This window comes from Aphelocoma coerulescens, chromosome 11 (genome assembly GCF_041296385.1).
Source record: "Aphelocoma coerulescens isolate FSJ_1873_10779 chromosome 11, UR_Acoe_1.0, whole genome shotgun sequence".
NCBI classification, from domain to species: domain Eukaryota; kingdom Metazoa; phylum Chordata; class Aves; order Passeriformes; family Corvidae; genus Aphelocoma; species Aphelocoma coerulescens.
In genome coordinates, this window is record NC_091025.1 from 6820780 (window position 1) to 6846002 (window position 25223).

At 44.3% G+C, this 25223-nt stretch overlaps 2 protein-coding genes across 3 annotated transcripts in view; one reads left to right on the top strand and one right to left on the bottom strand.

Moving 5' to 3' along the window:
• Positions 1-1643: 1643 nt before the first annotated feature.
• On the bottom strand, positions 1644-15465 carry PSME3IP1 (proteasome activator subunit 3 interacting protein 1). The gene is made up of 7 exons (XM_069026929.1): positions 15383-15465; positions 11876-12021; positions 11607-11705; positions 9650-9772; positions 5553-5685; positions 3518-3582; positions 1644-2381 (listed from the first exon to the last, which is right to left on the bottom strand). Exons 2-7 carry the CDS (start codon positions 12003-12005, stop codon positions 2164-2166), a joined length of 768 nt encoding a protein of 255 aa, XP_068883030.1. The 5' UTR covers positions 12006-12021; positions 15383-15465; the 3' UTR covers positions 1644-2163.
• A 282-nt stretch (positions 15466-15747) lies between these two features.
• Positions 15748-25223, top strand: part of RSPRY1 (ring finger and SPRY domain containing 1) — a 35804-nt gene continuing 26328 nt past the window's right edge. For both annotated transcript variants that reach the window (XM_069026740.1, XM_069026741.1), the window contains exon 1: positions 15748-15858. The gene's annotated coding sequence lies outside the window, so the exon portion shown is untranslated. The remainder of the gene's footprint in view (positions 15859-25223) is intronic.

Genomic DNA, 25223 nt, shown 5'->3' on the forward strand with positions numbered 1-25223 from the left:
GGGAGGGGATGAAGCACACACTATGCAGTCATGGTTTTTTCTTAAAAATAACCAAAAAAAAGTATCTAAATCCACCAGTGAATGAGAGTTGCTGGAGCCAGCCAAAGCCAGTTCTTTGTCTCCAGCTTTGGCGGCCCAGGGCAAGGTTACTGCCACAGCTGCCCTTTTCAGGTCTGATTTATCCTCCATCCCATGCGCTCTTCGCTTCTCAGCACATCTCCCAGGGCACTGGAGTATTTTAATGTCAGATGGCTTCTGATGTACGAAGGTAAATGGGACCAACGGATGGAGTGAGGAGCTGGGACAGCTCTGCAGTTTGTTTACATGGGCCAGGCCCTGAGAACAGCAGAGCTGACTCAAAGGCATTCCCCAAGTGTCCTACTCCATTCTTTTAGGAATGGGAGAAAGGCAGAGGGCCCTCACATCTGCTTTTCCTGGATTATGTATCCTCCTGGCCTTGCATGGCTCAGTATAAACACCATCTCACCTGCAGCCCACCACGACATCTACCACAACTGGCTGGCAACTCCCACTATAAATTTCTGTCTAAATCAGGCATTTTGACTGCAGCTGTGCAAGATACCACTCAGGATGCTCAGCATGCTCACAGCTGGGCCAGGTTGCTCTGACTCTACAGTCAGGTTATTGATCTAGTTTAATGCCAGGGAAGAACACCAGCAGCTCTCATACCAACTCCTTGGGGCTCTTGCCTCTGATATGTTAATAAAAAAACATGCTCTTTTTTTTGTGCACCACTTCCATTTCACTCCATAGCTCAGTAAGATGAAAGTCACCAAAAGCAAAGCATTAAGGAGGCTGTATGAGATCTATTTATTTTCCACCTGGAAGTGCCTTAATTACAGTAGCTAGAGAAGAGGCAGGAGCAACTCTGGAGCAAACACAGGAGGTGCCAGGCAGCCCAGAACAGGGGAGGAATTACAGTGTGTCTGTAAGGATCTGATTGTAGAACAGGGCTGTGCAAGCAGAAAGGGTATTTGGCCAAGGATAGCTTCATTGTGACCACAACTCTCCCCATTTCCTTTGGAAAGTTCAACACTCAAGCTAAGGCATGAATCCACTACAGGCCTTGTTTTCTCTTCTTTTAGCCCAGCTGCTCCCTCACAAGTCCCTCAGTGTTGTGTCCAGGTAACTGCCCCTTGGTATGCACTGACCAAGTGCTGTCTCACAAGTGTAGTACATAAAGCAGGATTGCACAAAGACACTTCCACCCCTGAGAAGCTGAGCTGAGCTGTTCCAACCCTCCAAACTCCCATTAGCACACTGAGATTGAAAGGATGGGCCCTCAGCCCTACTTCTGGAGTTCTCCAGCTTCTGTACAAAGGAGTTTGGCTGAACAGAGGAATTCCACCCACTCTGGATTCATGCCCTTCAGGACACTGCTACTGAAAAGCTGTATAACTTGTCAAGCCCCAGTGCTGGAGCAACAGCCTTTGAGCAGAAAAGCCAACTGCAGTTCCTGTGAACCCACTCAGACCAAGTTTTCCATTACCACCTCTGCTTTTGTGGGAAACTGACCTACACCTCTCCTGGGTGGTGGTTTGAGGGAACGGCTGGTTGGGTAGAGCAGAAATTGATTAATGGAATGAGAACAATTATGAATGGCACAAGCAGAGATAAAAAAATGCATTCAGAACGTCTTTAATCATGTAACACTAAAACTTCTTTACAGTGTCATGGCAATCTACACTTCACCATCTGCTCAAATTTGGTTCTGCCCCCATTTTTCAAATACAGAATAAAAATGACATTTTAAAACAGAACACATGGCTGCTTCTACAAGACTTCACTGTTCAAGTGATTATTTTTTGCCTGTTAGTCTTGTATAGACTCCTTAAATCAACATAATTCTTTCCATAAGAATTGTAAAAGATAAAGCTCTCTCCTTCTTACCCTCAGACCTTCGTTACATGGTTAGGTGTGCCTTCTGCTTTAGGATGGCAGCTTTTCTTCCAGGCTCAGTATGCACCCCAGAAATGGAAAGCTGGGGGTGGGGGGGAAATAATGAGTTACTTTAGGAGTATCTGAGTGTATTAAAGTTGAGAGGTTAGCTAGAAAGATTATATTTGGGGCAGAAGGATGCAACAAGCATCCACCAGGGCTTTGGAAGATATTCTGCACTACATTACACACGGAGGGATTTTGTTATGGACCATCAAAGAAACTGTTGCCACGAAAGACAGAAGAGACAATCTTCCCAGTGGAATTAATAGTGCCTTCGCTGTCCGAGCTGGACTCCGAATCACTGCTCCCCGAGTAGGCGCCCAGGCCAGGCAGGATCCCAATGCACACGGCTGCTGAGGGACAATGCACTGTGGAGCCTCCCACTGAGCTGCTTCCCAAGGGAACACAGGAGGGTTTTTCTGCAAGAGAGAAACCTCAGTCAGAAAAGAGAGTGCAGAAAAGGGCTTTCAATCAATCCAGGAACCACCACGCGTCACTCACCTGCTTTTCCCACATAAGCGGCGGATGATTTCGGGATTTAATTGAAGCATAAGGCAGCTTTATGCTGTAATAAAGCCATTCTGACAGGAAGGACTTGCTACCTCAGGGGATTTTTTTTCCTACTCATCGCTAGTTTAAGCCCAGCTCTATGCTGGCATTACAGATTTTTTATTCTAAAATTGTCAGTTTGATGCTTGTCAAGTACCAAACCCACTAAACAAGAATAAATGGCTCTGCTTTGAGTAACTGAGTATTTTTTTTGCAATATAACAGCATAGTTGAGAAAAAGTTTTATTCCATCGTTCTGCTAGCCAACATCTCCCCTCTTCCATGGCTAATTAATTATTTCTGCTGTTCTGAAAGTTTACTGAACAGAAGGAGATTCAGGAAGCGCCTTGGGTTGTCGTTACACAATTGCAGTTCACCCGATTTGTGTCAGAGTATCTTCACAGAAAGTCAATTGCAGCCCTGACAGCTAAAGCTGAAACACAACTTAATTTTTATTCCAGTTCCCCACAATTTTCTGAAACAAATTGATTTCAGGATGGACCAAATCACTTCAGACCATGAAGCTGAAGTGGATGTATACAAATACAGCCAATGCTGCTGTGAAGAGGAAGGGGGCGATCTGTTCTCCATGTCTCTTGCCCACAGAACAAGCATTAGGGTTGAAATGCACCTAAGGAGACTTCCATCAGTTATCAGGTTAAACTCTTTGAGATTAAATCAGTTAAGTGTTAAAATAAACTCCCTAAGGAAGGTGCAGAGTCTCTATCTGTGGAGACTTAAGTGGAGCTTAGACAAACATCTGTCAGAACTGGTTTAGGCAGGGGACATCCTGATAACCTGCAGAGGTTCCCTGCAGCCCTATTTTCCATGAAGGCTGTCAGCACCCACACTTACCATTTCCACTGCTTTAAAAGAGAACATGCCAACCAAAGTCTGTGCTGTCTTGCCCAGTGAAGGAACAGGAAGGCAAAACCTCTATGAGATTTAACCCATTGTTGCTCAGTGACAGACACACAGCTTCCCACATGCAGAAGTTGGGACATACCTTGATTCTTTTCGTCATGGTCAGTGTCTAGTTTCAACCTCTTCACACTGTTACCACCATCTGAACTGTGGAAAAAATAAGAAAGTGTCTTGTCTTAAGTGGTCTTGGCAACCACTTAATTACTGTGAAGTCATTGCTACATCTTTGCCTCAAATGCTGCGGCAAATGCCAGCAAGGTCCCCTGATGACCATCACCACTTCCACTGCCAGTAACTGAGGCTCCTTAGGGAACATGTGGGATCCAAGGAAGCATCAACATCTACACTACAAGTATCATTTGTTAAGCTGGGAAAGGAACACGCCTCATGGAGTCCTAGTCAAACCCCTTGCACAGCAACCCAGAGCTGCCTATTCAGCAGGATGTGCCCCACAGGAGACTGGGAATGACTGCCTGAGCTTCAGGCACCCACATGACCACAGCCTTGCACACGTGGATGATTACCATGCTTGCTGCTGCCAACATCCACGGCTTTTCCCTTCCAGGGCTTCCTTCCCCTCCTTCAAGCATCTAGAGAGCCTGTTCTAAAACATCTAGAAATCTTGCACCCAGTACGCCCAGACAGTTTTATAGCAATTCACACAGCTGCAGTGTCTAGAAAGGTCCTTTTTGGGTCCAAAGTGGCACTGGGAGAAAGGAGCATGGCTTGGACTTCTGACTGTTCAGAGCTTTCATAGCTCTCCCCTGTCACTGCTCAGATTCCCCCCCCGCTCCTGCATGTTCCCAATTCTAAGCCATCCACATAAATAAATGCTTCCCAGATTCAGCTGTGATGAACTGATGAAGCATGAGCATTATTATGCATTAACTCTTTTCTGTCCCTATCAGAACACACAGTACAGATGAAAGGTTATTCTATGCAGAGAGTTTTTAATAGTAATACATCCTTTACAGGAAATTACAAAGCTCAGGGAGCAGATGTTGAGCTCACACTACACTTGCTTTGGGCCACTTTGCAATAAAAGATAAGATGGCAAAAATAGAAGACTGCAAAGCAAGTCTGCAATGGCACTGACATATCAGTTAAGATGCTCTCTTTAAACAGATGCCATCTGCAGACTTTAGAAGTACCATTAAGCACATGCCAGCTCCTTTTCTACATCCTACTGGGTTAAGTACTAGTAGTTACAAGACAAAAACAACATTATTGGCTGCTTGTTATCAGCTCAGGGTTTTTATTCTCTGCCTTCTCAAAACCCAAACTATCACCCAACCCCACAGACATTAGGTGGTGGAAGTGCTCACTTCAGTTTTCAGACATGCAATTACTGCTGTGCTGGGAGCTAAACATCACCCTACAAGTTAAGCTTCTAAATTAATCTTGCATTCTCTGAGACAATTTGAACACACTGAATTTTGAGATGTCAGTAATCATCTTAAGTATTAGATGATTCATCTGTGGGAAATAAGTCGGGTCCCACATGCCTGGTTTCTCCATAACCTGTAGCACACCAGCAGCTGTGTTTGCAGGCCAAGATCAAAGCAGCAAACACATCACAAACCCAGCTGCCACCTCCCTGGGGTGGAAAGGGTGTTGATGTATCAGTGCAAACCACTGAGGAACACTGGAAGTTTCTCTGATGTCCTCAGGACCAAACTGCCACACAAAGCTCCACTCTTGTAACCCCATGCTGCCCTGAGCAGAGATTAAAACAATCCATTTTAAACACAGGTAAAATTGGCTGATAAATTAGGCAACCTGAATGAAATTGCATTTGTGAGGTGACACTGATATCTACAAACAGAGACATAAAATAGATTCCCTCGATCCCCAGGCAGGATTGCCCAAGCCTGGCACTCTAAAATGAAGTCTACCCACTTGCTTTACACACGCTTATCTATTTGAATTGCTTCATGTTTTTCCCCACAGTTTGTGAGAGCCTATAGAAACAAGACTGGTCTTTTCTTATACCTTCCCCCTTTTTTCTTTAGGGCTAAGGTTTACACCTCACTCTCTGGAGGCAGTTTTGGCCTGTCTCCCTTTACACTGCTAACTGGGTTCCGTTCCTCATGAATTTATAGAGGTGTGAAACTAACCTTCTGTGTTTCACAGCTCCTGCCAACAGCTTTGCCTGAGAAAATTTGTTCTTGTTTTCCACTGACTTCATGGGCAATTTCTTCTCAGTTTCCTTCTTTGGGTCCATACTGACTCCCACTTTAGTGAGAGTGCTGTGAATTAAGGGTTAAGGATCAACTGGGAAGGAACGGGGAGAACAGACATTTCCTCCCTGATATATTTAGCCAGCTCTGCTGACAGCAGTGACCGAAGTTCATTCACATATTCTATCAAAATAAACTTATTTGTAATGACATTTAGCTGGTACCCTCAGCCAAAAGAGAAGATACTTCACCCTCTGGGGTCAGAGCTCTGTCAGGTACCAGGACCAGCTCTCCCATCCTGAAGAAGTCCAGGTAGCAGCCTGGGAGCTGCTGTTCAGAAGCCAGAAAGGTGTAACACAAGACACCCAGCATCCATAAACATATCCACCATGCTTCCTTTTCCTAAAGGCCTTAGAAAAGCAAAAAAGGTCAGGCTGGACCAAAACGAACAAACCAAACAGGCAATGCAGTACTTCCCCTTCCATGGGGATCAACACATTTGTAATTCAAATTTGCTGCTCCACACTCTAATCCTTACCAGAAAAGCTAAGTAGCAATATGTGCACTCACTTCCACTCCTCGAATCATCTTTTTGCTGAGCCCAGCAGATTTCAGCCTAGCAAGACAGAACAGTTCCATTTTTTTGGGTTTGGTCTTTAGCACTCTACCTTTTCAGCTCATCTCTCTGTAAGGGCCACCACGCTGCAACTGCTAGTCCGAGCACCAACCCCAAGAGGAAGGAGACAGACTGGTTAAGGGGGAATGTGGTCCAAGATTCACCCAAAAAGATTGCAACTGCACAGAAAAGCTGAGTAGATTTAAACAGTGTTAGCAAGGTGGAATGAAGCTGAAACCTATAATGACGTAGAGAAGCTTAAGCAGGTTTTCAGATGGGATAAGAAGGAGCTGGGTCTGTTTGTTACTAGGGCACACTCTACACACACTGAACACATCTCCTTATGGCAGCATCTGATAACAGTGTCCAGCTGTATCTGATGAAGGGGATCTGTCAAAGACCCTGTTTGTAGATGAGATGCCAGGAGAGTCACACAAAATTCTGCAAAAATTTTAACTGCACAGGCAAAGGCAAATTAACCTAATTTAAAAGCATGTTTATAAAGTCAAATCTAGTATTCTAACAGTTTCTCCTCCAACTACAATTCCACAAACTGGCATTTCACAGGTGCCCCAGTCACTGCAGACATATATTGGATAGTGAATTTCACATTGATGGCCCATATAATTGAAGCCATAGCTTTTTTCCCCACTGAACATTTACAAATCAAAAACTCTTACACTTTGCTTTGAAGTGACACACTCAGTCTCCAATCACTTTACAGTCAGGAACGTTCAGATGCCATTTCTTATTTGATTTTCCTAAGGATAAAGCAGTAACCCAGACCGCTCCTCACTTCAAGAGAAAGTCTTCTCAGCCCAAACCACTGTTCAATTTTATCTATTTTTGAGATGGCACAGGAGTGCCATCCTGTGGCTGTCCAGAGCCATCTGAAAGCTCCTTGCACCGAACACGGTTTGATGTTGCCACACAATTCTTCCACACACTGCAGTGTTCAACTTCCACATTTAGGTCCATTACCTTGTTATATTCTAAGCCTGGCTGAGGAACTCAAAGGCTTTTCTTTTAAAAGATACCAAATGACAGGCTTTAGCTTTCATCCAGGTGGCATTCTCCTAAAACTCCTCAACTAGAAAGGCACAGCACATTTTTAGTAGGTATTTTATACATCCTGCTGTCATTAGCAAATGTAATGCTATACCCAGCCAAGAAGTGTTCCCTCTCAGGAAGGCAACATTAGAAATAAACCTCTCAATCTTAAATATCAACTGCACTAAACAAGCTGTCCTTCAGTAAAGCCAGCTTCTTGGAGGGGAACTGTTCCTACATTTAGGTAGCAGTGAAGACAAAATCATCTTGTTCGCAAATACTTCTTGGAAATGGCTTAAAAAAAAATTGTAAATCTTTATCCAGACAGTGGGGTCTGGATAGGGTAAGGAACAAATGTAGTTGTTCATGCAGGAGAAAGAAAAATTCCTATTCATCCATGCATATGAATCTCTTATGCTCAAGAGTACATTAAAATATTCCAAGGCATATTTATCCTGAAGATGTGTAATTTTGTGATTGTTCAACCTGAAAAATTAAGGAAAAAAAAATCTCTGTACTTGAATATTATGCAGTTTTTACCATGAAATTCATGCCTCTGGGTAGCTTAAATTAGATGCTATACCAGGAAAAAGAGCAAATAATGAAACCCATTGGGTTGACATTCCTCTTATTAATTTGGAAGAGCACTTAAACAGTACCAATAGATGCAGCACATCTACCTAGTACACAGTGGGTTTTGTCACTGCAGTGATAAACCATTAGTAACAAACTGCAGAAGCAAAAAACACTTTTGCATCTCAGAACACCACCAAAAGTTTCGAACACAAACAATTAATTTTGCTCCGAGGCTGCTTGAAATATTATTGTTAAATAGAAAGAATTTTAAAAAGGAAATTAAATGGGTAACATTTCTGATTTTCTCATGAGATGAGGTGACTACAGAACATTCTCCCTTCCTCCACCCCATCAGCAATAAGTTCTACAGTTTAATTTTTACAGCAGGACTTCGGATTCAGAGCCACCAATATTGCTAAGACTGAGGTAAGATGGCCTGAACATCTTGATCAGGCCATTCAGGGATCTGTGTGTTATGTGGCTAATTCAAGGCAACTCAAGATTCCCTCGGGGCTGGTATGGTTCACCCCAGATGTACGTGACATAACGAGAGCTGTCAGCTGCTCCCACAGCCCAGTCTTACACTGCACAACCCTGGATCAGCCAGCCCCGCGAGCAACCATCACTGAAACTAAATATATCCCATGAACATCCCATTATTAGATCCAGCAAATCAAGAAAATACTCCAAATGCATAAACTAACTGCAGCCTATTTCTGAGGTTAAAAAATTGCATCAGGATTGCTTTTTCATAAATGTATTCCTGAGCTAATTGAGATGCTCTTCACAGGACATGCTCCAAATAGTAAATCATTGACTAACACAAGGTAAGACCAATCTCTGTAGTATCAGCACTATTCAATTTTATTTGCTGACTGGTTTTGGTCACCTCCTTGTGTCCACAAAGTCTTTCATTTATACTAAAGCTTCCCTGAGAACTTGTGTCTTGTTCACCCATGACTCAAAAGCAATAGAGACAAAGAAACCATCAGATTCTGCATAGGTCCAGTAAACCTCAAAAAAGCAATATTTTGCTTTGCACAGAAATTCTCAAATCATTCCAACTTCCCTTGACTGGCACTAATTAGAGAGAAAAGGCATCCTATATGATTTTCTAGCATACCTTCAAGAAAATAAGGCATTTAACAGCCAAGCCAAATTGTCCTGCTCTTAGTCCTGCCTACAAGTGTCTATTACCCAAAGGAGCCAAGTCTCCATGGGCTTCTCCCAGAAGAAAGTCAGCATATTTGCACAGATGTATTTAATTTCCCATCCTGCAGGTATCAGCAAGGGAGAAAGTATCTAATACTTCAAGAAGAGTAACAGAGAGAGCAATTCAAACATTATTTCAAAATGTTAAAATCAGGCAATATATAACACAATAAAAAATTGTATTGTGTACAAATACAAAAATTATTATTTAATTTTCCCTAAGAAGACAAAAGGAAAATATTAGAAATAAGAGGCTGGTTTTTCTTTGTGTTCTCATTCTCTTTTTAGTGATGGTATTTCATGACCCCAATAACAGAAAAAAACCAAACCACAACCAAAGCCCAAATAAATGGAGAGGGGAGAAGGAAAGAAAAATACTAAAAAAGTGGGAGTTGAGGGGGGAATATCAAACATTGCAGTGGTGTATCAAAGCTACAGTGAAACCATTAAACTTTGAAAGTGTATCATTATACACGTTCTGTAAAGTAGTTTTATAAAAAGAATATCAACTGACAGAACAAACTCCAGCCCACTCTTATCCTCCTCTAGGTAACCACCAGCCATTTTAGTGCAAAGGATATTCTGTATTCATTTAGTTCTTTCAGCTCTTCTTCCCTTCGTTGCTTTTCTAGTAGCTCTTGCTGCCGAGAAACCTCATCAAGGAAATGCGTCTCATCTTCATCTAAGCCTCTTACCATATTTTCTGAATAAAGAAAAAAGAAATTTGTTGTTTTGGTTTCAGACACCAAGTCTAAGTCTGTCTCCTCAGAATGTTCTTCAACCAACCAATAACTAAAAAAACCAGATTACTTCTTCCCTCAGAAATCTTGCCACAAAATAGGAAGTACATTTTCTTAGAGCAAACAATTAGTAGCTAATTAGTTTTAACACCTGTTCAAAAAAAAAAAAAGTAGAAGGAAGACAACTCCTAATTTCCAAATAAAAACAATTTCTTTCAAAACATGCTACCCTACTTTAAGGAAAGTACATGCAGCAGGAAGGTCTTTTATTTCCTGTTCTGCAAATGTTCAGCATCTCTTGAGCACACGATTTAATTAGAATGACAATAAACAGCATGTTTTAGAAAGACAAAATCTTCCTGTTTGTAGTCACCATTAGAAATCTTAGCCCAAACATCACCTTTAGTCTTCATTAAAGTTGAATTCCATCTGAGGATTTTTAGGCTTTTACATGAAGTCACCATATTTTAACCTCCACCCACATTGGCAAGCCCCAGTCACTTTAAGGGCATTAAATTATCATTTACACTGATAATTAGCAAGCTTGTGTCTTTGACAGAAACGCTCTGGAAATCAATTATTATTTGAGGTTACTTTATAAAAGCCAATCCCTGCTCCTTCCAACTCACGCAGAGCTCATTCATAAATCTTTAAACAGTAACTCATAGCACTCACTACTACTGCTGAGGGCCCCCTCAGTGAGCAGAAGCAGTGAAACTTGGGACATTTTTTGAAGCAAGTGACACGAATTAATTTCATTTTCTGCCTGCCTCATCTGCAAACTAAGAGGAGCAGCCACTGAGGTCCTTTGAGCTGAGGTTTTATTGAGGTTCCCTCCCAGGCACTCCGCAGTAGGTTTTGTTCTCCAGGTTAGCTGGTATCAAATATTCTGCTGTGGTTGCCTTCAAAGCAGAAGTGGGTTTACTTCTCAGGGCTGCTTCCCATTCCAGTACTTGGTTTAGCAAAGGAAAGCTGTTGCAGATCTAATATAACCGGGCAAGAAAAACTATTAATTTAGACAGTTATTAGAATCCCTTCCCATTCAGGCTGACAGCAGTCAGGTTTTGGGTGGCTCCTTGGACAAGAATTGCTTAGTCATGTCACCAAAAATGACTGGGATCAAAAGTTTACTGAAGTTAACTATAAACTCTCCAGTTGGAAAGAATCCTGTAGGCCCAGTTGGAGACTTAAATGCATTAATGCTGCTATCTGTATTTTCCACTTTTCAAAGGGCTTTTCTATAAAACCAGAAATTCAAACATCAAGAGAAATTAGGTTCCCATTTCATTAGAAGAGTCAAACATCCACTTTTGAAGAATCAAAACAATGTAAATTTACTTCTTCCAAATCATAATCTTAACTCTCAAATCACTTTCAGTCAAATAATTATGGCTTGAAAATGGAATAGCTGCTCTAACAGGATTTCTTTAATTGATTCAAGCAGATGTGTTAAAGCATGAATTCAATAGTCATAAAACCACAATACACTTCCACTTTTCCATGAATTGCTATCAAGTTTGGTTGGTTTCTGTTTGATTTGATTTGATTTTACATGCAATATAAGCCTAGTATTCAACACTTTACAGGAATGCAGCCTTGTAACTGCAAACACCTTTTGAGTTTTGCACGTGTGCAGTGCTGCCTCAGTATCCAGAACACATTCCTTTAAGATGAAGTATTCAATAATACTCTCCTGAAGCCTTTGTTTCCCTCTCAGAGAGGGAGACAAGACACACAGATATGTCCTTTTGTCAGAAGTTGTGCATGCAACACATGCAGTTTGCTGCTGGTGCTTACTGAATTTAAATTGCTCCTCAAACTCCTGCTGCTTCTTTTCTCTCTGTTCCTGGAGCCTTTCATACAACGACCGTGGGTCATATGCCTCCTCTGGGCATTCTGAAAGGAACAAATCAGGATGGGAGACCAGACGTTAGAAACACTCCGTTTCTTCATGTAAAAACCTTTTGAAATTATAGAATACAAGCCATTCCTTTTTATTTCTATTTCCCACAAAAGTGAAATATTCTCAGATCTTCTTCCTGTAACTATAAAAATTTATCCCATACCTTTTGGATCCTCAGGTTTTCGGACCTTTTCCCATTCCTCTTGCCTTCTCTTTCGTCGCTCCTCTAGCTCTGCTTCAGATACAAACCTCTTGTTAATCACAAGGTCAGCAGTACCATCTCCTCCATCCATTGTGGAATAGTGTCTCCTAAAAACACAATATGAAAGACATCAGGAGTCTGATTATGCTTTCCAATGAGTGAAACATTACTGAACATCCTGATAAACAGACCTGCTGCCCTTACAATAACTTCAGTTCTCTAAAGAACACTTCATAGTAAGCACTGAGACACCAACTCACTGCATAACTGCTAAGACTAATAAGCATCATCTATAACTCCTCCTTTATTCTTTTTTCATTATTACATCTTTCCTGCTAGTTGTCTACCTCTGTTTTTCTGAAAGTCGTATTTTAATGGATTTACTTTGCTTAAATAAATACTAAAAATCACCTACACTCCCATTCTTTTATTTCTGTTCTTCCACGTCTCAGTTCGGAAGAGAAATAAAGTGAGAGCGAAACATCAAATCCCAAGTTCTTTTTGCCCAACCTATGAAAATTTGAGAAAGCTTGCCTGTTTTCAGTTGTTGAATGCATGTATTTATAAGTGATTAATAGTGAGATTTCAGAAATTAGCAACTGTTCTGGTTTTGGCAGGGACAGAATTAAACTTCTTAGTAGCTAATACAGCTCTGTGGTTTGGATTTAGTGTGACAGTAACATTGATAACACTTGCAGTTTTAGTTGTTGCTCAGTAATGCTTTAAGTCAAGGACTCCTCAGTGTCTCATGAGGAGCTCCTCAGTGAGGAGCTACACAAGAAGCTGGGAGGGAGCATGGCCAGGACAGCTGTCCCGAACTGGCCAAAGGGATATTCCATAGAACCGTGTCCAGTATATAAACTGGGGGGAGCTGGCTGGGATTTGCTGATCACTCTTCAAGGACAGGCTGAGTACTGGGTGGTGAGCAACTATATTGAGAATCACTTGCTTGTCTTGGGTTTACTCCTCTGTCTCCTCTTCACTGCTGTTACTATTGTTAGTTTACAATCAATACTATTAGTATTAATACTGTATTTATTTTGTTTCCATTATCAAACTGTTCTGATCTCAACCCCTGACATTTATTTCTCCCTGTTCTCCTCCCTGATGAGGCAGGGCAGGGAGGGAGCAACTCTGAGGTGCTCAATAGCAACTCATCTCTCCATCCTCAAAAACCTCCTGCAGCTCCCTGGAGCCCCAGGGAGAGCTGAGCTGGGACAGGCTGTGCTCAGGGCTGTCGGGGTTACCTGGAGTTCAACCAGTGAGTGAGAGAGGGAATTCCCCAAGGCTAAAACAGAGCTTGGGTTAGAGAATGAGCAGCACTTCCCCTGGAGAGAGCACAGCCCCTTCCCACACGGTGCAGCCACCCCCTCTTCTTCAAGATTTCAATACGAGGTGCAGGGTAAGAAGCTCCAAGTAGTCGACTTAACAAGGAGACTTGTCTTGACACCCATAAGCCCAGGATGAAACAAACTGCTTCTTTAAGTCCTAGGCATCTCCTTTCAGAATCATTCTGCCAGCTCCATACTACACAATGAAGCCCTAATGCCTTTGTTTCAAGCCTGTACATCAAAACTGTACACAGAAGTACAACACGAAAACAACTAACAGAGCTGTTCATTTAAAGACATGCTAACTTTTTTCTATTTTATTATCTCCCTGATATAACTGCAGCAAGTTAAGGACTACAGATGACTGCTCACAGTTCTGCCAAGTACTATTAATTTGGGATCTCACCCTGTCCGCATTTCAGCACGGAAGAGATCCCAGAACAGTTGCTCCTCAAGGAGGAAGGGATGCAGTAGCCCAAATAAGGGAAGAAACCTGTTTATCATCCTTCCTTCATACCACAAGGAATCACTCCTGCAGGAAGCCCAGAAATCCTTACAAAAACCGATACTTTTATGGGGTATTGTTTCTTACAAAAAATCAAAAATTGAGGTCTCAGGAGAAATCCAGGTTAGAGCACTGGACAAATTTTTGTTACAGCAGGATGCATTCTTAAGGTGGGTGTTATCAAAAGAAGTTAAGACAAAAGGATTCTCTTAATAGCTGGCAACAGGAAGGACAGATCTAGGGCTGGTGATTTTCTCTTTTTTTAACTTTTCTTTCTTTTTTAATATCTAACAAAAAAATCCACCCTAAGACAAGTCCACTTTCCAGACAGCATGGAACACTCACTCTTTGAGTGTAATTTCTGAAGGTGGTTCAAGCTGGAAACCTACAGAGAAGATAAAAATTGAATCTCACTGCTGAGTACAGGTCCTGATCACAAGGGAGCTTTCCTATCCAAGTGCTGCCTAAACGACATAATTTATTTCTCCACTTGTGTCATCTCAACCCATATACTTAAGAGAGGAAACAAAAGGTTCCAATACAGTGGTGATAGACAGTAATAAAACCAAACTGAGAGACAGGGATTCTACAAGAACATAGTATATCCTCTGGGGACTAAAGCCTTCAGCAGCAAACCACCTGGATCAGTCAGTTCACTTAGACAGTATATTTTAAGATACATGAAGTGGATTAGGGTTTAATTATGGCCTGAGATGCAGCAATGGTATTTTCAATACTGTCCTGAAAACTCGTGTCTGATACTGACAACCCCATCTTGGGGCACAGGGATGTGGGAGGAAAAAAAAACCATCAAGCAGCATCATACTAAAGTTTGCTTACACTTACAAAGTTTGCTACTTGCTATATTCTTTGCCCTCTCCCATCTGAAGCAAACACACACAAACCAGACCCAACATAAAAACATGTACTTGGCAACTTTCCCCTGTTTATCTGTGTTTTCGTCTAGTGACTGTATTCTAGGGCTATGCTGTCACTGCAAATGACAGAAGTTTGTCACAGCTGCAGACTGCAGGGTTTTATACTACCAGATGGTAACACCCCCAGAATCAAAAAACCTCCCAAACTTTACAGCCCTTGCCACCACCTAGGCTCGAACATGTGTAGAGCAGCGACGGTGTCTTGGGTACCCGTGTGCAGCTTCCAATACATTCAGCCCCCATTAAATAACAAAGATTACTTTACCTACTCATTTCATCAACCCACCACTGAACCAACTCGGGCAGCGCTCCCCGCACCCCCGCAGCACATCAAATAACGCGCTGCGTGCCGAGCCCGGAGCCGCCCCGGAGACGGAGGGGATTAATCGCTCCCCATCAGCTGAACCCGCCCCCGGGCCCCGCTTCCTGCCGTGTCCGCGGAGCTCAATGCGGGGAACCCTCCTGGGCGTGCCGGGCTCGGGCTGCTCCGAGCCCTCACTGCGACCTCTTCTCCCCACCTTCCCTCCAGCCCCTCGTCCCGGGAGCGGCCCCCGGCCCACCGAGCGCGCAGGGCCCAGGCCCGGCCCCCTTCATCCCTGCACCCAAAGGGCCCCGCGGCCCGGCCACGGCCGCGTTCCTCGCCCCCGGGCGCTTTCCCCGGGCCCGCCGCCCCGGGCCCGCCCCCGGCACGTACCGCGGCCCCTCACAGCGAGCGGCACCGCCGGGCCCGCAGCGCCGCCATTGACCCCGCTCCCCTCCGCCGGCCGCCCCGCCCCTTCCGCCCGCCACAGCCAACCGAGAGAGCCCTTCCCCCGGCGGCCCCGCCCCCGCGGCAGCCAATCCCCGCCGCACTTACGGCAGGCGGAGCGGCGCGCGGAGCGGACGGGGGTTGGCTGACGGGAGGACGTCACGGAGGCCCCGAGCCGCGATTGGGCGAAGCTCTCGTGCCGGGGGCGGGGCCGAGGGCGGGGCGGGTCGCCCGGGAGACGGCGGGGGGCGGGGCCGAGGGGCGGGCGGGGCCTGGGCCCGGGGCGGGGCCGCGCCGTGAGTCGCCTCCATCTTTCGGCACAAAGGAGCGGCGGCAGCGCCGGGCCGGGGCCGGTTAGGGGCGGAGGGCGCGGCGTTCGCGGCGGCCCCGCTGCGCTCCCGGCGGGGCTGCGCGGAGCTGAGGTGAGGCAGGGCGGGCGCGGCCCGGCGGGCGGATGCTGCGGGGCTGGGGTGGAGCGGGGCGCGCATTGGGCTCGGGGAAGGGACAGCGCCGGGCTGGGCGCCGGTGGCCCCGGTGCCGGCTGTGTGTTAATGAGTGAAGGCACCGTGCTTACCCTAACCCCCTCTCCGCTTCCCGGGGGGCCGCCGGGGCAGGTGCAGGCTGGGGCGGGGGCCGGGCCAGCGCAGCCCCTCCGGCCCCAGGCAGCGGCCCGGGGTCCCGTCGGCTCTGGTGGCTGATGCAGCTGCCCCCCAGGGATTGTAGCAACCCCCCGGCTGCCTCTCCGGGGCCACCGGTACCTCTCCTCCCGGAGAGGGCAGCCAGCGCGAAGAGGCGGGTGGCCAGGGTGCAGCCCCCGGGCTCGCTGAGCTCTCCCGGAGGCCCCGGAGCTGGGCAGAGCTGAGCTCGCGCGTGGAGTTGGGAGCTCGCTAAAGAAAGCGGCAAAAGGTGAATGAAAGGTGGGTTTGGAGAGCTGGGGCGCCCCGAGTCCGGCGCTGCTCAGGGCCGGGAGGGGTTGGAAGTTCCTAACGGCGCCTCCCGGGTGCGGGGAGAGCTCCCGGGTGCTCGTATGACTTGCAAAACAAGGGCTTGGCTATAGCGGTTTTGGTGTGCGAGGGGCAAAATGACATCGAATCGCGGAATCACAAACTCGACGTGCTGCCCTGGCAGCTCGGAAACACGGCAGTGTTGTTGAGCCCTTGAATATTGTTACATGAATGTGAGGAGTCAGAATCCTGGAAACTATTTATCGCTCTCAGTGTAAGAGTATTTCTGCAGAGCGAGTTTTCTGTCTTTACAGAGGAGGTATGAAGGTGTGGAGCGGGCCACTCGTTTACCTGTATCTTTTGTTTTGCATTCTTAAGCGATAGATTAGCCAGCGGCACCTTTGCTACGGGTTGCGGTAACACCTCGGCTCTGCTCTGTTCTCCCACTTCAGTGCTTATAAAGCAGGATTTTTTTCACTGCTTGTATTATGCCCATATCGAACATGATTTTCGCTTTTAAGCGCTTTGATTCTGTCCTGCTGATCGCTGTTTCTATCTCGCATGCCTTCATTGACCCCCTCTTTTCTAGGAACTGCTGTTCTTTTATACGTTCTGCTGTGTAGCAGTAGGTGCAGTGTCCCTTCTGGGCACAATCTTAATGTAGGTCCCAAGAATGACTGTAGTCACCTTACTTTTCATTTCCTGTTTTGTTATTACAGAGTCCCATCCCTGAGGCCAGAGTTCATTCTGGTGCTCAGCTGGTGTTATCAGTTTTTCTCACACAGTGAAACTTTGGTCCATGGAGAAACACAGACATCAGAGCTGCCTTTTCTCTCCTAAATTTATTCAGCCTGCTCTGTTTTCTGAATGCTGGTGTGTTTGGTGGGGTTTTGTTTCATTTTATGTCTGCATCAGTGTCTGTTTTCTTCAACATAAGAGATTTTTTTTTTTCTACTTAGCACTAGCTTTGCCTCAGGATTTTTGTTTTTCTGTCCTTTGTCTTGCATTGAATGCATGTATTTGTTTTGGTGTTGTTTTCTCATGGTGGTCCTCAGCTCAGTTCTGCTTTTCTACTAATTTTCTCTACATCCATCACTGTCATGAGGTTATCATCATGCGGAAGCCTACATCCACTTGTGTACTGTGACTTTCCCTTGTTTACTTCCTGGTATTAAAACTTTTGCTATTTTCTTGCTAAACTATACAGATTTTTTAGCGGTGAATGTTCTCATCACCTATGAGCCATCTGAAATACTCCCTTGCATCTTGTCTCCTCTTGGATTCCTGTGTTTGACTGTGGATTTCCGGAGGACTGTGCATTCTCAAAACTTGTCATATTATTTTAAGAGTCTGTGATGCTGTTAAATGTGGTTTTGTTCTGCATTTATCCAAATGCACAGAATTGATCTGTTCTTTGATCTAAATCTGGCCCATTCTTCTGTAAGCGCTTTTGCCTGTGTCTTTGTTCTCTGCCGAAGTCCACTCAGCAAAAGAGGCCCTTTCTCCTCCTGGCACCCATTCCTCTGTCCCTCCCTTTAGGACATTGCTATTATTGCTTTGTGCCCCAGTCTCTGCTGTTTGTTTCTATTTATAGGTCTGCTTGAACAGATTGTGAATTTCCCGTGGTGTGTTCTTTTTCAGATGAGTGAAGCACAATTGTAGTTGCATGATCACTTCTTCTCTCTGCCCTTTTCAGCCAGATGTTCTCTTGAGGTTCCTGCTAACTGAAAGTTTTCAGCTTCCCCTGTCCATCACTTGAGTAGGAAGCCCCTTCAGGGTATTTTAGTGCTGTGTTTTGCATTCTGCACAACTGTTGTCATAACTCTTGCTGATGCTGATTGTTTATTAGCTTAGCCTTGCTTGTTTACTCACTCTTACATTGCTGATAGACCTAATCCAGCTTGCCCACCTCCCTTATCAGCTGTGATACCAGTGTGTGCTTGCATGGATGTGGGCTTATTGGTTTCCCTGAGGTCTTTAACTTTCCTTTTTATTTACTTTCAGCCTCTTATACGTGGAGTTGGACTGCAACGCTTCGTGGCAGCCACTGTGTTATCCTACTCTGTGGCCTCATAATTTGGTGATCACTCAGTGGCTCCCTTGTACTCTCACTGATAGATTATTTTGTGTTTTTCTTAATGTTCTTTTTTCTTCCTCTTGAGGGACATGATGGTTTTCTGCACAACCCTGCAGTGCTCTCCTTTGGTACATTATCAGTGTTTTCACATAGGAGGTCTTGGCTTGCAATGCATTTCATTTGCTGTGAGTCTAATGGATAGGACTGAAATAAATCACTTATAATATTTTGGTTCCCTCCTGTAACGTAAAACATCTCCATTTTCTGCCCATCAGGTGGAATCAGAGTCAATTTTCCTCAAGCTTTCTTCTTGTTTGTTAAAATTAAGGAATAATAGAAAGAGATTTAGAAGTGTAAGCAGTAAGTTAGTGATAAAGGCAGTGATTTGTCATGGAACACTTCCTGGCCTGTAACTCTTAAGGTTTCTTCATTCAAACTTCCTTTCATATCATTATCTCCCCTACCTGGCAATGTGCTGTGTTTGGAAATGTTCTCTGCTGGTCATGTAGTTATGTGGTGATATCCTCACAAAGTGGAGCAAGGCTCATCATGTGCACTGTGTGGTTTCCCTCTCAACACAGAGGCAGCAACTTAAAATGCTGTCACCTTTTAGTAAATTGAAGGCCAGCTAATGTCATGATATTTATCCTGTTCTGCTCTGTTATCAATATGTTGTGTTCAGCATTTCAAAGTGCTTTTGTGGGGTTTGTTTCCTCTATTAGACTAATGATTACTCAGTAGACTTTGAATTTATTCATTCATTTTGAAGCAGTGCAGGCAGTGGTTCTGTGCTGGGATTCCTTGTCTTCCAAGTATCTCACATGCTTTGTATTTCCTTGTGTCCTCACAGTATATTTTATTTTCCTGGTCTTTGTGTGGTAACTGTAAAGTTGGCATTGCAGGGCAGTGGCTGTGCCAGCATGATCTTTATTTCCTTTTCTATTCTTCATTATGTTGCTGAGGTCTAATAAAAGTCAAATGTTCACACATGACTCATGAGGTTGCGTGACTGACCAATGCATCACGATCTCTCTTCAGCAGTGCTTGTAATTACCTGCCCTTGATCTACCATTACTGTGACCAAACTTGTGCTTTGGAAGCACAGCTCTGCCATGGGAACTTTGTGTAGTTGGTGGGATTTGCCCATTCAGTCAGGATACCTGGCAGCCCAAAGTCTGGGATGAGGTGCTACTCCTTGGTTTTAACGCATGTTGGTTAGATGGAATTCAGTGAGTTGCCATGATCAGTAACAAGAAATCCATCTTTTTCCTAATAAATCTCTCCCCTCGGGGAAGAAGTGGTTTCTGAGTATATGAAACGCAACTGTAATTAATTTTCTCCCTTTCTAAGGCGCCTTTTTTTTTTTTTTTGTAGAAAATGCTTCCCTTTTGCTCTAAGTATCTGAATATCTTGGTGTTTTGTTAGATGTGAGAAGGACAAGAGTTGAGGACATTTTGATCTGAAGTGTTGGCATGGGTTTTTGGATTGCTGGCTTCAGTGCATGTGCACAAACAGATACAATTACAGCTTGAATCATAGGTTAGAGGGCAGCTGGTGAACTAGGAGGCTGCACTGTTCATGTGTATCTTACACCTTCCTGCAGACAGTGGGACATGCTAGAAAGTCATACTGAAAAAAGGAAATCCAGCATGCCTTTTTTTTAATTCTTTTTTTTCTAAAAGCAAAGCTATCTGGCATGGAGCAGGCTTAGAATTGTTCTCCCTGCTTTTAAAAACATTCAGCTAATGGTGAATGAAGAATGGTGTGTGTTTGCACTCAAACTCTGGTTAATGTATCAGTCCTGAAATAGAAGATTTAAAAAAAAAAAATTACAGTAGGTGAGTTATCCTCTCTTTAGAGCATTACCCCTTTGTAACATTTAGTGAAGTGGTGTTTAAATGTAATTATCAAAATAATTTAATCTTAATTCTCCTAAAATTCCTCAAAAAGTTATTTAGCAGAAGCCCCAGGTGACTGAGACTTTGCATTCCTGGTACTATTACAGGATTTTGAAAGCCTCTTAAATAGTTTTTGAGCTTTCTGCCTTTTTTGACTAAACTGGGTGCACAGTCTTGCTTAAACCATATGTAGACTGCCTCGTGAGACATGTACGTGCTCATCTTCCTCCCACTTGTAGCCCACCTGCGCTTGTCCGAGCAGTCTCTAGGGCAGTCAGCCCCCTTCCCCTTCTTTGACCAACTTCCCTCTGGGTTTCTTCGTACTGACAGAGGCCCTAAAGCACTGTAAGAAAATACCACGGCTCAGTGGTTGGAGCAGAACACCTGTGAGACCTGGCAGAAGCACTTGTTACACGTGGCTGGCTAATCCACACTGGGATCTCTCGTGCTGTGTGCTTCGATGGGAGACTTGTAGCAGGGCAGAAAGGAAAGGCCCTGAAGGCAGAATCTGAAGAGACAAATGGGGAGAAATGAAGCTGAGTTCTTGTGTGGGTGGGTTTTAATTAAGTGAGATAAGGGGGTTCCAGTGACCTGCCCAGGGCTCTGCATCAGGTATTCTTCAGCCCTGGGAGCCCCAGGTAGTTCAGGAATCACTCTTTCTGTGAGTGCTTCCGAGGCAGGTTTGCTAACCTAGTGACCTACATGTTGTATTGGACTCAGATGACAGTCTCTTGAGCAGCTGTCACTGTATCCACTAACAGGAGGAAAGAGACTTAGAAGGACATTTCCTGCTCTGCCAATATAGTCCTGAACTTTGTCAAATGAAGAGCAACCAGCTTTCCATGGCTGGCAGAGAAGGCCACAAAGGTGGCTCTCAACTCTGGCCACTGGAAGATCAGGCCATCCTCTGATGCTCCTTTGATTATCCAGAAATGGAAATTTCTTTAGCCTGTTTCTAGACATTGTCTGCTCTGTGCCCTGCTCACTGAGGCAGTTGTCAGACAGCTGACAATGCAGGCTTCCAACTGAGGCATCACTGAGTTTTTCAGCAATGCTGTCAAAATTTTACACTGAAAGCAGTTTTTGGACATGTGAATTTTACATGTTCATAACAGCTTAGTCATGCCATGTAGCTGAGCTTAGTTCTGTGGTCTACAGCTGGAGACTCTTCTGCCTTCTACAGAATAGTTCTGCACCCAGTGTTCCCCAGAAAACAAGCCCAGCTCTGAGTTAGAAAAAACAAAAGCACTGAGATTAGTTTAGATAAGAAACAGCCAACCTCTGGGTTGCCACTGTTCTGGTTCAGTTACATGAAGCTCGTGGTTTGCTGACAAGAATCTGTCCCCGCTTCCAGCACTCCCTCCTTGTAGCATATTCCTGGTTCCCAGAGTGTGATGACTTGGATGCCTCTGTGTTAGCCCTAATTCTAGTTCCCAATGTGACTGAGCTGGCTAGTCTCTTGACTTGCCTCTCAAAATGTTTTTGTGGTTTATATTTTGCTCATGTACAAGGTGCTTTAAATATTGCAGTTTACAAGGAGTTGATCTTCACATGACTGAAAAGAACTCTTTCATTGGTTTCTGGATACTGACACAGATAAAGCCTTTTCCTTTCTGAAATGGACTATTGTAAATTTTACTAGAAAAAAAGCCTTTTTTTTTTTTTTGTATGGTTTCTTTGCCATTCTACAACTCTGTTTGCTATGCAAAGAGTCACTTTCCTCCCAGCATTGTCTGTTCTGGAATTTCTTGTGGATTTTTTGGGAGACGTTTTGGGTTTTTTTGGTGGGGTTTTCTTATTTAATTTTGAATCCTGATATCATGAACGCCTTTGTCAGAATTGTATTGTTGATAACGCCTTTAACTTTCTGGGCAGCAAGGAAGATTAACTTGAATTAATTGAAAGAGTTATTTATAAGCCTCCAAATGAATATCTGTGCCAAAACTTAATAGGGTATAGCTAATCGATTTTATTTCATGTGCTTGTATCCCTGCAGTTTATAGGATTAGTGTTCCTTGCCATCTACAGGGCATTATCTTTATCTTCCTGCCACTTCTGAAGCAGTGTGTTATACTCCGCTCCTTGGGCAGCTGCTGAGCTTGTTCAGCTCTGCCAGGCCACGTCACCCTGCTGGAGGCACCTCTTGTTCAACTTCACTGGGCTGTCAGATACCACTATCTCTTTAAAAGATCATTATCTCAGAAGTGCTTTCATCTGCCTCAAAGCATAACTTAAGCTCTGTCTCTGATAAGAAATTTAATGATCCATCTGTGGCTTGGGGAGCTGAGAAGCAGGAAGCGTGATCGATACCAGCTTTGATTTAGATGTGAAGCAAAGTTGAGGTTTTCTGGAGGCTGTAGTACAAAGGACAGTTCCACCTAAATGATTGTGAGATGACAAATGATGACCTCTGAGATGGGGAAGCTCAGAAGGTGGTAAATGCTTCAGTTTCCCTTTCAGAAAAAAAGCTGAACAGTCTAATGCCTGACATGTCCTAGTGTCTCTGTATCCAGAAGTAAGGGAAAAACTGCAGGGAGGAATCCCCCCCAGGCCTGCTCTGGAAACACTCATTTAAGTGAGAAAATGAAATTCACTTTAAATTCATGTTGCAATTTTAGTGTTCCTGTACCAGCTTAAAAAAGGGGTTTAAAGGAAGTGAAAAGACAAAGGAGTGCAATGAGCAAGTGACTATAAAATCTGACTTTCCCAGTGAGTCTACAGAAAAAGAAACTGTGGTGGTAGTTACTGTCTGCTTCTTTCTGCTTCTACTGTTACCACATCAAGTCAAACAAGAGATCAGATCCTCCAGCTCCTGTGTGTTTGTGACAAAGATGAATTACCTGGAGAAGACATCAGGGTTAAAGCCCGATTGTGTAAACCTTGTACAGCCCTGGGTGTTTTCACTGATGAGCACTTGTGCAGGAGCTGGAAAGCTTTGAGACATGATGAGTCTCACTTTCTGTGAAACTGGCACGCTCAAGGTCAGTCTGCTTTCAGTTTAGGGTGCTCTTGCTACAGCGAGAAAGCAACCAGCTGTGGCAATGGCTTTGTGAAATGCTGCATGCCAGTAAAGGCTGCTTCCCATTGAGTTTTGACACTAGTCTTAATCCTCCAAGGTATTTTTAAATAGAATTGAATTAGGGGTTTGCTTCAGATTACACAATATGGTGGTTGGTTACCACATGCAAAAGAACCAGCAAGGTATTTACTGGCTCCTCCTGAAGCCTGCAGTCCCCTGACTGCGTGCACTGTGTGGTACCACGCTGGACACCCAGCAGCTCCTTCTCTTTAGTTGCACAAGTCTTACAGGGGAGAGGTTGACCTTGCATGTCAATGGGATCTCCTGAAAAAGTCTCCATTTCACATTCTAGCTGTATGTAATTTACTGGAAATTCTTGGTTTTCACTACTATCCCCATCATTTCAAAACTAAATTATTCTCCTTGTTATAAAAGCTTGTTTTGCAAACAGCCTTCTTCTTTCTCTTATTCCTGTATCAAAGTTGATTATCTTGCAATGATTAATAGCTGTGTTTCCTCCTAGTTTGAACTTTCATCTGACTGGCATCACAAGTATTTCCATGTCTTCCTTTTTAGGAGCATTATTTCTTTGGGAAAGAAATGCTGAGGAAATATTTCTAATTATTTTATCTCCTTAATAGGAAACTGCTGGCCAAAACTCTCACAGTTTTGCTTTTGAAAAACTGTCAACTTTACTGTATGGTTTGTTGACTGAGCTCTTGTGTTACTCTGCTCAAGAGGAGAAATCACTGGTCTTACTCTTGTAGTGGTGACAGAAACTGGAAAAGTGTTTTTGGTAGCTGAAACCCTCCTCGTTTGTGTGCACGAGGGGTTTTTTGTTTGCTTGGCAGTGCACTCCATTTCATGGAAAGAAGAGGCATTTTCCATCATGAGGCAGTATTATGGTTGGCTGTAACCAAATATTTGAGGGGATGAATCACCAGCTCTTGGGTTGCACATTGCAGAGAAATGATCCCAGTGCCACTTGGAGCCAACTCCTCCACTGGCGTGCTCGGTCGGATGATCCAGAGGAGGCCTGTCTGGGGCAGCTGGGCATCTGCACTCCCATAGCATCCCTTTCAAGGGATGATGGTTTCATCTTTCCCACTTGGGCCTCCAACCATGGCAGGTTGGTCACCCTGTGGAGCTCATAACTCCTTTGTGCATCCATGCATGTGCTTGAGCCTGCTAGGAGAGCAGCTGCTTTCCGTGGTGGGGATGGTCCCAGTGGCCCATCCAGTGGAGGTGTGTGGGGGCACAGGAGGCTGCAGCTGGCAGCTGCTTTTCTCCCATGCAGGGAAGGGGTCCTGCTCCAGCAGCATCTGATCCTGGGGCTTTGTTGAGGGCAGGATGTGCTGGAGCAGCTGTTCAGTGGGTGTCCCACAGGGGCTCTCTGGTATAGAGAAGGGGTCAGGCATTAGCATTTTGTGCTGTTTGGTGAGAGGTATCAGTAGCAGCTGTTTCTTATAGAATAAAAACTTGTATTTTTATTATTTTCCTTTGCACTTCAGAACCTTTCTTCCTGCATTCAAGCTCTATCCAGACAAACTGGTTTGTGAGCAGATCTGTAGCAATCTCTCCTACCTTGTGGTCCTAATTATTTAGCCTTTCAGTTTGTTTGAGGCTTGACAATGAGCTCCTTGTATGTGATGGTGAGCAAGAGCCAAGTGAATGCTGTCAAACCCAGCTCTTTACTAAATAAGGGGAGTTTATCCTGTCATTTCTCTCTTCCTGTTATCTAATCAACTTTTATAGTGTACTTTTATTTTCTGCTGTGTCTACTTGAGGGTGATCTGGAGCAGATACTATTGCTTCTCTTCTTCCTCCAGTAGGGAGTAATTTGAGGTGA